Source organism: Tiliqua scincoides, chromosome 3, assembly GCF_035046505.1.
Source record: "Tiliqua scincoides isolate rTilSci1 chromosome 3, rTilSci1.hap2, whole genome shotgun sequence".
Taxonomy (NCBI): Eukaryota; Metazoa; Chordata; class Lepidosauria; order Squamata; family Scincidae; genus Tiliqua; species Tiliqua scincoides.
The window spans coordinates 194,136,673-194,150,843 of record NC_089823.1 but is presented as its reverse complement, the minus strand read 5'-3'; the positions used below and the strand labels follow the sequence as shown (position 1 = coordinate 194,150,843).

The following is a 14,171-nucleotide window of genomic DNA, read 5'->3' as shown; positions in this document are numbered from 1 at the left end:
CCTACTCAAAGTAGGGGAACGTTTGTTTCCTTACCTTGGAACTGCATTGCCCTTATGTCAGTGCTGGAAAATGGGTTAGGATTGCGCCCTTAGAAAGATTGGCTATGGCAAAGTTTGTGACTCCTTGTACAATGGTGTAGTGCAGTATTTCTCAAATGGTGGGTCGGGACCCACTAGGTGAGCCAATTTCAGGTGGGCCCCATTCATTTCAATATTTTATTTTTAATATATTATAGACATGATGCTACCATGGGATGTGACTGCATTTGGGGAAATGTTCTAGACCTGTACTTTTAACAAGCTACTAGGTGTATTCTTTTAACAATGATAGTAAATGGGATTTACTCCTGGGTGGTGTGGGTAGGATTGCAATTTAGGATTGTTAAATTTTTCCTGCTTGATGATGGCACTTCCGGTCATGACATCACTTCTGGTGGGTCCTGACAGATTCTCATTCTAAAAAGTGGGTCCCACTGCTAAATATGTGAAAACCACTGGTGTAGTGAAGTATTAATAGACCATTTTCTGGTAAGCCATTAACAGCTGCAACTGGACAGAGAAAGAGAGGAGGAGGAAGTTACTCAGGGCCAAATTCATCTTTTGGCTAAAGCACCAACTGTAAACTGTGCCTATCACATTGTGTGCAAAGCTGGTAAGGGCTGAAGTAGGTTCCTGCCTGCCTTGAGTAGCGTGTGAATGAGCAGGCTGCCTGACAATATCTTTCTTGCTCAGAGCTGCTTCATTTCTATGAGGAAGTTCTCAGTTCTGTTTCCTTTCCCTCTCCGCACCATTGAAACAGGAAGCTGAGTGAGCGGCAGCTGCTGAGCACTACAGGCAGACAGCTCTGGGATCTCCACACAATTGCCAGCTGAGTGGTTATTGTTATTTTAATATTAAAACTAGTTTTTGTTTTTTTAATTTGGGGCTGGATTTTGCGGGGTTCTTTTTAAAGGCATGGATCAGTGCTGGTACCATGGAACCATCACCCGTTCAAGAGCTGAGGACCTGCTCTCAAAAGTAGGCAAGGATGGAAGCTTCCTTGTGCGGGCCAGTGAGTCTATCTCCTCAGCATACGCCCTCTGTTTGCTGTAAGTATGACTCTTGCCTTCCACTGTACCAAGCAGCTCTTAATGCCTTCTTAGCTGCACCCAGAAAGCTAGCAGAAAAGTGTGATGCATTCTCTCTGCTCATGACAGAGAAGGTCTGTGCTCAGATCGTGATGGAGGCACTGACAGAAAAATATGACTGACCCTATACACTAAATCATCAGGGGAAAAAAGCATTAAACAGAGTAGGTCTATGTAAAAGAATATTTCTTTGCAAAATGTCTTCTTGTTTCACTTTTGTATTTATTTCCATTCTTCCATTGTGTCACTCAGAACAAACTGAGCTTGGGTACACCAGTTTTCTGAGTAAGCATGTATGTGGGTGACAAAGCCATAGTAGTTTTTTGCAGATGGGATACCCACAAATATGGTGGGTTTTAGTCTAATTTGTCAGAAATGTCCAGATGGCAGTGCCTTGCTCTTCTCTTGGGTGCTAAAGCATATAACTGGGAAGAAACATCCTTTATCCTTAGGACTACCCCGTTACTTGTGTGGAAAATCAGCGATGTGGACTGTACAACCTGCTGTCGCTGTCAAGCATGTGAACAAATGGAACTAACCAGAACAGAAGTATAGAAATAGCATTTACAGTTCTCTCAGGTGAAAAGGCCTGTATCATGGCTGTACAGTAGAACCGAAATGCAAATTCACACAAATGTGAAATTTGGCACTGTTGAGAATGTTTAATTCAAACATCTTGGATGGTGAACATGTTTAATTTTTGCTTTCAAAAAAACCAGTGTTAAGAGATGCATTTTAGAATCAGATATCTTAAGTTTTGTTGATTCAAGACAAGAACATTCTTTGTCAACTTCAGTGCTTTTACAGCCTGTGTTTTTCCAAAGGCTCTCATCCTGCGTCTGTCATTGATGAGGGTGAAACGCTAGTAATATTGTGAGGGGAGGAAATCTTATTAGGCAAGTATAAATATCTTTAGCTAGAAAATTTAACATGGGAGAATTTGCTAGCTCCACTCCTTTAAAAACCCCACTTCTTAAATTCATTTCAGTTAATCATTTCTCTGCAGTTAATAATGCTGAAAGAATATTGGAAGGAAAGAGTGTTCAGAACTCACCCCTTGGCAAACATTTCCCTGCACTGAAACATGGCTAGTTGGTTCAAATGAGAAAACTGATGTCTCTCCGTTAATTTGAGCAGCTTTTGAATAAGGGATAAGGAAAGTTCAGCGGGCTTTAAGAAACCAAAACGAACTGATTAAAAAAGAGAGAAACTTGTGTAATGAGTTTGTCCATGTGAATGGGCCTGTCACCCAATAGGTGGTGAGTTATTGAGAACTGAACCAAAAAACCTTAATGTTCCGTAATAACGGTGGGATGCTTTCCTTAATATTCTTCAATCCAGGGATGTGTGGTGGGTGGGGAGGCAGGAGAGGCAGAGCCTCCCCACCAAAGTCTTTTGAAAAGCACCACCACCATGTGAGGCACCCAAGCATCCACCACCCTCGCTCTCCCGCAGTCCTCTAGGACTTCTCACCGCTTGGGAAGTGGGGCGTGCTTAACTATCTTAAATGTCATCATAATCAGGCCTTGTTAAACTTATCTTCACAAGTACGCCAGTTAAAATTTGCTCCTGGGTGTCATAGTACCATGCTTGGATTTTGCAGCACAACTGTAGCCATGCATGAAAGCTTATTTTTCCCCATCAAGAGATGAAGAAATATCATTACAAATATGAGTTAGCATCCTAAATCCATGTATAAGGTCTTAAACACATGATCTACAAATTGACCCAACACAGCTTTGTGACATATAGTAATTCACACTGGAACTTTTCTGTGTCAGCTCATCAGGGAGCTAAGAGAGATGACTCATGTGCCATAGATGAAAGTTCATTTTTATTTTTTGAATTTAAAAATGATGACAATCAATTAATAGTTAATAAAGAAAAACATGGTGAGAGAGGCCCAACTGTAGTAACCTACATTTCAGAAACATTGGTCTAAGGCAATCCCCCGGGGGCTGGGGATAAGAATAGGCCCTCAGTTTGGCTGTACTTGTCGTAAGAGGCGACTAAACAGCTACCAGGTAGATGGGACTCGTTAGCCTGGGAAGGCAGCTCATCTCAGAGAAGGAAAACTCTGGTCCCAAACCTCCACTGTCTTGTGGCTACATCCAGTTATGGAAAAGGCTTCAGGAGTCAACCTCGAGGCAAAATCCGGAACCGGAGTTCCTGAGGCAGTTCAAGGCTGAACACAGTCACGTTCTGGCAACTCCTGCGACGCCGCTGGAACCAACCATATTGGCTTCTGCCTTTCCATTGGACCATTTCAGCGACGTGGAGAGGGGGGATTTGCTGCCTGGGAAACAGCCTATCCACCATACCTACTTTACCCAGGCTTCGCACACTGGAGAGGACACTCTGTTCCAGAACACTATTCAGAGCGTGATACCATAGTCTTCTGAGACTGAAGGATGCCAACAAGGTCTAAGGCAGTGGTTTTCAGACTGGGGTGTTGCAACGCCCCAGCCTGAAGGCCCTGGCCTCTGCCTCCTTAAGGGGTGGGGGCAGCGAGGAGGCAGGGAGGAGGCAGCGATGAAATCCCCAGGGTTGCATCACTTAGGGGGCTGCAGAGACTGGGATGCACTCACCAGTCCCTGCAGCAGCCTTCCCTGGGAGTGGGGACCCCTGTGTGAGCCTCTGCAGGGCTCCCAGCATGCAGAAAGTGAAAGTGGAGTGTTCACGCTCCACTTTCGGTTTTGCAGAGGTGGAGCGCAATCGCTCCACTTTCACTTCTGCTGACCTGGGGAGCCCTGCAGACGCTCGCACAGGGCTCCCCACACCCCAGGATGGCTGCTGCAGGGACTGGTGAGTGCATCCCAGTCCCTGCAGCCCCCCTGAGCAACACGATCCTGCCTTTCCCCCATCCCCGCTACCTCCCCCTACCCCCGCAAGGACTTACTGTGGGTTTCAAATTCCTGGAGAGTTTGAAAACTGCAGGTCTAAGGATTATGATTGGAGTCTTGAAATTTGGGGGGACATCATGTTATTTCAATTTTAAAATATTGAAAACTAAATTACAGGTATAACCTAATTATCCACGGATTTTTCACCGGAGGTTTTCTCAATGCAATGAGAAATTAAAGGAAAAATGTCCCTTTTAAAAACAGCCTCACCTACCATTGTAATGAGGGAGAGCTGGCAGCAGTCAATCTCTCTCTCTCTCTCTCTCTCCAGGCACTTAGAAAGCATCACACCTGGGCAAGTGATCCCCAGAATACATGAAAATGCAAAGCAGAAGTGGTTATCACCTCCACTTTGCATTCTCTTTGCATTCTTTCCCAGGCTCCCAGTGAAGTGAAGGGAGGGGTCGCTTGCCTCGGAGTGAAGCCTTTCTAAGCACCTGAAGAGAGAGAGATTGATTGTCTGCCTGCTGCCACTTTTGTGCAATACAAAGGTAAGCAAGGCTGAGCAAGGGAACATTGTTTTTATAATGGATTTCCTTTAATGCAACTTTTGACATCCATGGGGGTTCTGGGAATGGAACCCTTGTGGATACAGAGACTTGACCTTTATATTCAAAGATTCTACATGGATCTGCAATGGGGGCCTTTATGGCCTTTCTGAGTTGGAATTATTTTAGTCATAACTAAAACTTAACTAAAATTTAGTCTTTCTGAATACTATTTTTGTTTTGCTCCTTGTTTTAAATAGATGATTTTAATACTGTGTTTTTCATGATTTTGAGTTACCTTAGGTGGCCTTGTGCAAGAACTGAAGCATACAATAATAAACTAGTCAATCAATTATTCTATCAAACATTTTAGGCACAAGGATATCTATCCATCGTTATAGTTGAAAGACAAAATGGTGGAAGCTCTATGATCATATTTCCCACTGTTTTTTAAAAGGACTGCATGCAGTTGTGGTACACCCTAGTATACATGAGTGTTGTGGCACTGAGAGAGGAACTTGTGCTTCACCATTTCCCTGATTTGAATTTGCTCCCCCCCCAGCTGCTACTTGCATCACAGAGCAAATAATTGGGGGGGGGGGGAGAGAGAGAGAGAGAGAGAGAGAACAAAGAGGAAGCAAAGAGTTGTTTTAATCTTTTTTAAAATCCATGGGAGATCTGATCACAGATCTCATGCTATCACATCCAGTTTAGACCTGAAAGGGGGCTAATTCCAGTGAAGACAAGAGTATGCTTATGTCACATCCTTACTGGTTAAAACTCATGCATATGACCTAAGACAGACCTCCAAAGATTTGTCTTTGCAAGAAGTTACAGTTCGGTTGCCCAAGACTGCCTACTTGGTCCTGGAGAATAGCTCAGCTGATTAAATCTTAAAGCTTGTATCTAAATTCAATTTTATCTAGGCTAAACTATAATCTATCTAGGTTCTGTTGTGTCAGCTGCTAAACTAGAATTTAAGATTAGGGCAATGATTTCTTTATTCAGAGTGATCTTTCTTGACAAATGTTTAAGTGCTCCCTTCGATAGAATATAAACCTTAGAAAAACCTTAGCTTTCATAGGTTTGTCTACATTTGCACTAAGAAAATCTTTTGCACTGCTACAGTTTCAGTCAATACTGTTTGCTGTGTGAGATGGTCAATACTGTAACATTCCATGTAACTTAAGACATTGCATTTGTGAGAGAGCAGTGGAAGATTGACCTCAGTATGCAGTTTGGCTGCATCTTTCTTAAAGTGAGGTGCCCAGAATTGGACACAGTACTCTAGGTGAAGTTTAACCAATGCAGAGTAAAGCGGAACAACTTTCAGTAAGCTGAAAGTAAACTTGTAATAACAATAAAGAAGTCATTTGAGCCATAGATTTGTACATTTCCCTTAGTTGCTGTATAATAACAAAAAAATTCCATATGATCACATTGTTGATTATAATGCAGCAGTAGTTGATTGTAATGTAACTGAATATACTTGAATATTATATATGAGTGTTCATGCTAGTTTTACTGTGGCAATTTTGATCACTATTGGATGAATTGAACTGCACTGTCTCTCATCCAATACTGAAGTAACCTGCAGTGATACAAGTAAAGATGCTCGAAAACAGTAGTTCATTAAAAGCTCATGAAGCATAAGCCAAAATGTGGTTTTGTAATATTATGTATGTCAAAATGGAGTTTTGTAGAAAATCAAACAAAAGTGCAGCTTGGCTGCTAAACTGTTTTGCGGGACAAGTTTTTCTAGCTAGAGCATTCATAGCCATGCACTATGTAATCAGAGGGAATCAAGGGCTTGCCATAAAGAACAAAGTAGTAATTTTCCTGGAAAGAACTGAGAGTGAAATAAAAATTTGAATAAAGATGGATGGGGAAGGTACCTGCATTGGTATATTTTCTAGTACAGGGGGACCCTCATATCTGCAGATGGTGTGCTCCCCCTCTGGAACTGAGGAGACATCTGCTCCCCTCGCCTGCAAAGGGTCCTCTGAGCCCAGCAGAGGCCATGGACAGACAGCTGTGGCCTCTGCCAGGCTCAGACCGAGCCTTAGAGGTGAAAAAATGTCACTTCCAGTTTTTCCGGTAAAACCAGAAGTGATGTTTTTCATGCCTTATAAGGAGACCTGGGATAACCTCTAAGGCCTTCCTTGGTTGTCCTAATACTTTGCAAGGCATTGAAAAGTCACTTCTGGCTTTACGAAAAACTGCAATGACATTTTTGCTTCTAAGGCTCAGTCTGAACCTGGCAGAGGTTGTAGACAGATATCTGTGGCCTTTGCTGGGCTCAAAGAACCCTTTGGAGGCGAGGGAAGCTCTACTCCCCTCGCCTCTGGAGGGTGGGCTAGGCGTCCCCTTGTATCTGCAGATTCAGGTATCCATGGGGGGTTCCGGAATGCCTGTGCCTTCCTGTCTTTAACAGAATGAGAACAGCTAAAAAAGATACACAGCATTCTCAAATATGGCATTTAAAGTAAACTTGAGCCTCATTTGCACAATTTAGTGTACATATGTGAACATTGTTGATGCAGGATACAAACTGGAAGAGAGTCGCATTTAAACTGTATGTACATTCGAGGCAATAAAGGTTTCACATTCAAAACAGAATGTAGTCATTGCAAAAGGATTTGATTTTCCAGTATGGAACTATTCTCAGAAAACTGTTTGCATCACAGCTCCAAATCAGTAGAGATCCCACAGCTATTACAGTTATTCAGTTCAATAGTCCTAACCCCATGGTGCAACTGCCTAGTAAAAGAAAAGCAGCCAATTTAATTGTCCTTTTTGGGGGTGGGGGTCCTTGCTATCTAGAAATGGAAGTATGGAAATAAATTGAGCTAAAAATTAGTGTACTGCAGACTCAAAGATATCTTAACTTTACAGCAAGCTCTTTCTGATTACTGTTACTGTTCAACTGGGATTCTCTGTCCCACATCCTTTATTCTGCATGCTAAAAAATATAAGCAAGAAGAGAAGGGAAAGACTGTTGGATGGCCTCCATGTTTCTGTAAAAGATGATGTCATTGCTTACCCTTCCATCAAGGAAAGCAGACATTATAAAAGTAAAGAGGCACACATCAGAACTTTATTAGCTTTAAAAAGCATGAATGCATCTTTGAGAAATGTCAGAATGTAATCACACATTCAGTTGAAGTCTCACACATTCAAATCCAAAATAGACGTGATGGTGGCACCATGTTCATTTAGTAATGTATCTGTGCTGTTCATGTATAAAATGGAGAGTTGGATTTAAACCACAAAAGAGGCCTATAGTTAGAAGAGACAACCCCTTCCTTCCTTCCTACACTTCATCAGGGTCCATCACCCCAAGCACTCCCCCCCCCAGGCACTTTCCCCCCAGTAGGACTGAAAGAACAGAAGTCAGCCAGGCTGGGAGAAACTATGAGGAGATTTCTGTTTCCCTCACCTGCACATCCCTTTTGAAGTTTAAGTCACCTCCAGCCTTTGCTTTATATACAAAGTGGACAGATCTATTGTTACAAAAAGGGTGCTGCAGACAATCTTGTTTGAACCTCAGGGTCGGTCATAGAATATATAAAATAGATTTATTGTCTACCAGTTTGCCTCATTGAGTAATAACCTTAATAGAAAAGCCAGAGGGGATAACTGAAGATTAATCTCTGAGAGATGCTTCACATGTTTTGGGCTATTATGCTCTTTAATTACAAGGAAAATTTACCACTTGAAGTTATTCTTAGTAAAAGCTTTTTCATCAACATTTTAGATGCAGAATTGAGACAAGTTCAAAATTAAAAGTTTTATTGAGTTTATTCATCATCATAACTCTATTCCAGCCTTCCAGCAAGGGTCTCAGCGGAGCAGTCCTGGGGCCACGTGTGAGACTGATCGTTGAGTGGGTTATGAACCATTCCGTCCTAGACATGGCCTAGGAAACAAGTCCTACTGAATTCAATGGACTTACTTCCAAATAAGCATGTATAGCATCAAGTTTTACATCTAACACCACATGCTTGTTGTTTAGCATTGCTTCTAAACAATTTAAAAGTTTATTTTTTTAAAATCTTGGAATTTAAACTTCAACCAGTGGTGGACCTGGGGCAGAGGTAGGGTGGGGCAAAAGCCTTGGAGCTGTGCCTGCTGCCACCTCCGCCGCTGCCACCTTTGCTGCCCCTATCCACTGCCCTGCCCCGCCTGCCCTTTGGAGCTGTTCTGCAGGCAGGCCAAGCCCCATGTGGCACTTGGCAGCATGCCAGACTGAGACAACTACGCTGAGACTACTCGCGCGATCTTAAGTTGTGTCGGGAAACTGGAAGTATTGTTTAAAATGGTGCAAGATGCCACAGAAGGGTTTTTGACTTGTGCTGAGCATCGTGTGAGGCTCTTTGAGTATCAGTGAGTATCCTGGAAGGGTGGGCGGCGTGATGGAAGGGACAGCATGTCTCCGACCTGTGCCCTGGGGTGCAATGGGGGCAGGTCCGTTACTGGCTTCAGCTAGCTATGAATATGAATGTGGTTAGGTTGCTTAATACCTCCTTGGACATTTAAGCCATCCAGTCTATCCAATTTTAAGATAATTTCTTAGAAGGAAAAAGTCATTATCTCTGTTGAACAAGTCAAGATCTTTATGGAATATTTATGTTATCTATTTATCTACAAAGTTTGCAATGAATATTTCATAGTTTTTCTAAAAATTTCATAATTCACAATACACTTCTAGTGCCAGAATGGCTCTTGAAGTTGCACAAACAGCTGTTTCGGTCTGGTGGGAGGGTATCTGGCACTCATCTCCCAAGTTTTTCTCTACATAAATGACTCTGGAGACCTAGTACTATACCATGGATAAAATTTGTCAGAACCTGTGGACAAATTGAAGTCCTTCCCAGCCCTGAGTTCTTCAGCACTGCTGTCGGAGCAAACTCTGAGCCCTGAAGCACTTCTGCGCATGAAACCGAGTGATGTGTGGCAATTGCAAAGAGTGGTTTATAGATGCAGTCGAATGAATCCCAGGGCAAAACATGCTTAAACATTAAGAAGTAACTTTAAGAAGGAAAGACACAAAATTATTCTTGCATACAAAATAAAGTGTTATAACAAAATTCTATATTAGGTGTGAACAATTGTGGCTCCCTGAGTGCTTCCCATCTCACTTCTGTCGTAGCCTCTGATCTAAAGGGTTTCTAACATCATTCTTTCCTATGTACACAGCAACAAAGGCCTTTGCCAAGCCCTTTGACAAGCTCCTCACCCACTTACTTTGAGAAACAGGCAAAGGGCTCCTTAAGCTTCCACTTAGCTTCTTCTCAGCAATACAGTCCTCCATCTTGGCTGCTCCCTTCCATGTGTGACCAAGATAGATACCAATGGGACTGAGAAGCTGAGCAGCAAAACAAACACTTACCAAAGCTATCCACATGTGAGTGAGTGAGTGAGTGAGTGAGTGATATTACAGCAGAAGGTTCCACTCCTGACCTACACACATCCATTACAACATCTATCTACAGATGTTCTAATGAACTCATACTGGTTGGCGGCAGAGCCATACACATTCTACTACAAATAAACATCAGTGAAGGGCTTATGGGATGTATATGTTGCCTGACTCAGACTGAGTAGCCCATTCACTAATAGCACAATCCTATGCATGTCAACTCAGAAGTCAATATCATTGAATTAAGTGGGACTTCATCCCAGGTAAGTACAGGTATGTATAGGATTGCAGCCTGATTCACTTTGTGTGATTTTTTTAATTCAAGAGTCTCTATATGAATTAATTCCAATAATCACAGAGGTCACCCTTAATATTTAGAACTTCACAGGAAAAGTGGTCCATCCTTATTGTTAATGACAGATCTGACTAGGCCACTGCATAGAATGAGGTATAGGCTGCAATCCTATACACCAGTGGTTCTCAAACATTTTGGGCGCTTTACTCCCAAAGTAAGTCTCTGTGCGGGAGGGTTGAGGGCAGCAATGTGATCTCCAGGATCATGTTGTTAAGGGGGGCGAGGGGGGTGCTTTTACTTACTGTGTGTTAGGGCAATCAGCAGGAGGTGCAGAGAACCTGATTGGCATTTGGGCACTCAGATTGATATTTGGACCCCAGGGTTCTCATTTGTGCATAGAAAACCTCAATGCATTTAGAGTTGGCTTCAACTTTGAATGCATAGGTGCTGAGGGATGTGGCTAACTGGTGCATGTGTTCACTGTCCAAAATGGAGAGATGAAACGACTAAATACTGAATGAGTATTCCTCAGAAACAGGAATTTTGCCTCCAAAATGTTTTGCATCCAAAGCATGATTACAGCAAGGGATAAATGAAGTACTTTGTAATGATGCATTAGCTTATGAAGTGTATTTTAACTACAATTGTTGCAATCAAAGAAATCTTTGAATTGCATTTATATTTCACCAAAAAAATCTTCTTTCTCTCCCCTGGTGTGACTCAATTTCTGTCTTAAGTTAAATTGTATAATACTTTTTTTTGTTGCTGAAATACAAGTACTCTACATATTCATTTGTAGTCTTGCACAAATTAAAAAAAAAACATATGAAGGTAGTGAATGCAAAAGTGAGCTTAAGTGTTTTGGTGGAATTTTATACAGATGAATCTGACTCTCACTTTTTAGGAGCTATTTTTCTGGCTAGCAAGGTCCAGTGGTGGACTCCTTTATAGCCCTACCTTCAGATGGAATCAGCTCATATAGGGTCTCAGCCAAGCTTGGAGCAAGACACAATTACTACCACCAAAACCATATCTTAGAACAAGGCACTATGGAAACTTGAGATATGTAATGGACCTTACTACAAAAAAAGTCATTACAATGCCAAATACAAATAAACCAGCATACTACTCATAATATCACTGTAAAAGAAAATGAATGTCCTCCAAGAAATTGTTAGCACATATATTAGTGTGGGTGGATTTCTTACAAGGATGCTTACCAGCTCTTTAGAAACCTATGGACTATGTGCAGAACCCCAGTGTGCAGCACTCAAATGTATGTCTGTCTACTTGGTTGTAAGTTCCACTGAGTTCAATAGACTAACTCCCAGGCAACTATTATAGGATTGCAGCCCAAGTCTGCTAACCTCATACCACATGGCATTTCTCACAAACAGCAAAACAATATAGCATATAATTTAAATACACAACTCCTCTTTGTCGTAAACAAGGAAGCATATTATGAAAAACATACAGCAGTTGGAACCACACTAGAAAATACAAACATCAGCAGACTTTGCGATATCTGAAACAGACAATCAATGATTCTTTGATGGCATAAATGTAAAATACATGACAGAGCAAAACGTCTAGCAGATTAAAACAAAATTAGTCTCCATTTTGCTTTTACTCTATCGACAGAGTTTGTTACAGCAGCTGAAGTACCAGCAGAAAGTTGGCAACAGTCACTAATAACTAAGGATCCAATCCCACTTTCTAGCACCAATGCAGTTGCAATGCAGCCCCGAGGTAGGGAAGCCTTACCATGAGGAGGCCTCCCCCATGCAGGATCCAGCATATGGCCCACTGGCACAGCTGCTTCAGTGCTGGAAAGTTGGATAGGATTGGACCCTAGGGCCTAAATAAAGTTCAAAGACTGAAGAACTTCCATCTGTTCTAGAAGCTCTGCATCTTCCAGTTCACACTGTCAAATTTGTCCATGCTCCTATGTACATGGGTGCACAACCACATGGAGAAATGCTCATGTAATCCAGGCTGCTGGGGGAAATGCCATTGTTACCACTATAGAGACAGCTGCTGGCTCCCTTTATGTTCAGTCCATTTCACTGGAACATTTTTCCATGCAGTTGTGGCCTAAGTACACAATCACGCAGACAGTGTGACCCATCTGTAAGTGTGTGGGGACCAGTCTGGTTCCTCAGTGGTGAGTGGTGAACTATGCTCAGAGTTTTGAAAACAGTTTGCAGGCTCATCCTTGTTACCCTCTGGTTGGAGGTTAATGTAAATATCGGTGACAGTTTACACTTATTCAGCCAAGAACAGGTTTGTCTTGAACCTAAAAGCCTAACTATATTACAAGAGACATAGAGTCATCACTGCTATTTTCCTCTTTTAACAGTAATGGATAGTATTACATTTTGCTTTCTCCACCTCAGATAATTGGCTGTTTGCCGTGGGGGCTGGGAAACACCCAATGTGTTGGTGTCAGGCTATGCATTGTGTAACACTAGCCATTGCCAGGAAGAGAGAAAGAGACACAGAGCATCAGCAATTCTGTGCTTCTTCAAAGTCTTCATTTAATCACAGAACACATGCTTTCTGTGCAGATGTCCCAGGTTTGGTCTATGGCACCTCTAGGGAGGGCTCGGAAAGACTCTTGTTGGAAAACATGGAGAGCTGCTACCAGTCAGTATAGACAAAGCTAGATGCACCAATAATTTGATTCAATACAAGGCAGCTTCGTATGTCTTGTAATGTCTAGTTAGTCCATGAGAATCAACAAATGACTTCAGGTCTAGTATATATTGAGTAGTGTGACCTATTCATGTGTGTAGGTTTTTGCCAGTGGATCAGAGTTAAGTAGAAACTTCTTGGACTCACAAGGTAGATTGAATATTGGAATATGAAGCATAATAAAATGGGGGATTTTTTAATAATCGTTCTGATGGTAACTTGAATTTTTCAGGCCTGTCTCTAAAACCATATAAGCTTTTTATTTAATGCAGAATTATATTTTAGATACTATAAATAGCCTTTGTACGTATGCAGAACCTAACAGCAATCTTGGGCATATCTACTCAGAAGAAAGTTCCATTGGTTTCAGTGGGACAACTCCCATGTATTTGTGTATAGGATTGCAGCCTGACAGCCCAATCCTGTTAGAAGTCTGTGCTGCCAGAACATAAGTCCCCTTATGGCTGTTGAAAAGCACAATTCTGTACGGCCTGGTCACCCCTGCAAGCGGTGTGACTTGTTGACATCCAAAGACTTCATACTGATTTACCTTCTATTCTGCTAGAGAACCATTTTTACCTGTTCTAACACAGTCTCCTTTGATGTGTTCCAGGTGTCGAAACTGTGTGTACACTTACAGGATTCTACCTAACAAAGAAAACAAGCTAGTTATCCAGGTAAGTCCCTGATGAATGCTAAATATGGATCTGTAGTTTTAAATTGCGTAGTTGTATATAAGGCCAGTAGTCAGAATTCTGGATTTTTCAGCAGGGCATTGCAAGCAAAATTGTCACAGCCACTGCTTGTGTTACACCTGCTTGTGTGGGCTTCTAGCCCTGGAACAGGAATCCGACTTAGAGCATCACTTTTCAGGAGAGCTTCTGTTTATCCCACCTTACTCCAGCCAAGACCACCTCTGAACTCTCTTACCTCCCCTCATTCAACTGGTGGCTGGTAACTGTAGCCTTGAGCACCATAGTATTAGTGCTCAATACATAGTACAGTATTAAAAAATTTAGTACCAAAAATATCCCCCAGGAGTTTCTCTTCCAGGGACAGAGTATGTGGCACATCAACAAATTAACTTCCTCGAGGACCCAGTTAAGCCTAAAAGTCATGTGTCAATCAAATACTGTATGGCCCATTGGTTTCAAGCTTGCTTGTTAAAGTTGCTGTGTTTGGGGCATGGCTGAATGTTTCATGCGGTGGCTAACTGACTGGATTTGTAGCATCTTACATCAG

General features: G+C 42.1%; 1 protein-coding gene across 2 annotated transcripts in view; it reads left to right on the top strand.

The window, feature by feature from the left end:
* Positions 1-952: 952 nt before the first annotated feature.
* INPP5D (inositol polyphosphate-5-phosphatase D) overlaps positions 953-14,171 on the top strand; it is a 77,650-nt gene continuing 64,431 nt past the window's right edge. For both annotated transcript variants that reach the window (XM_066619442.1, XM_066619441.1), the window contains exons 1-2: positions 953-1,088; positions 13,543-13,606. In XM_066619442.1, coding sequence (XP_066475539.1) covers positions 955-1,088; positions 13,543-13,606 — 198 coding nt within the window. In that variant the 5' untranslated portion in view covers positions 953-954. The remainder of the gene's footprint in view (positions 1,089-13,542; positions 13,607-14,171) is intronic.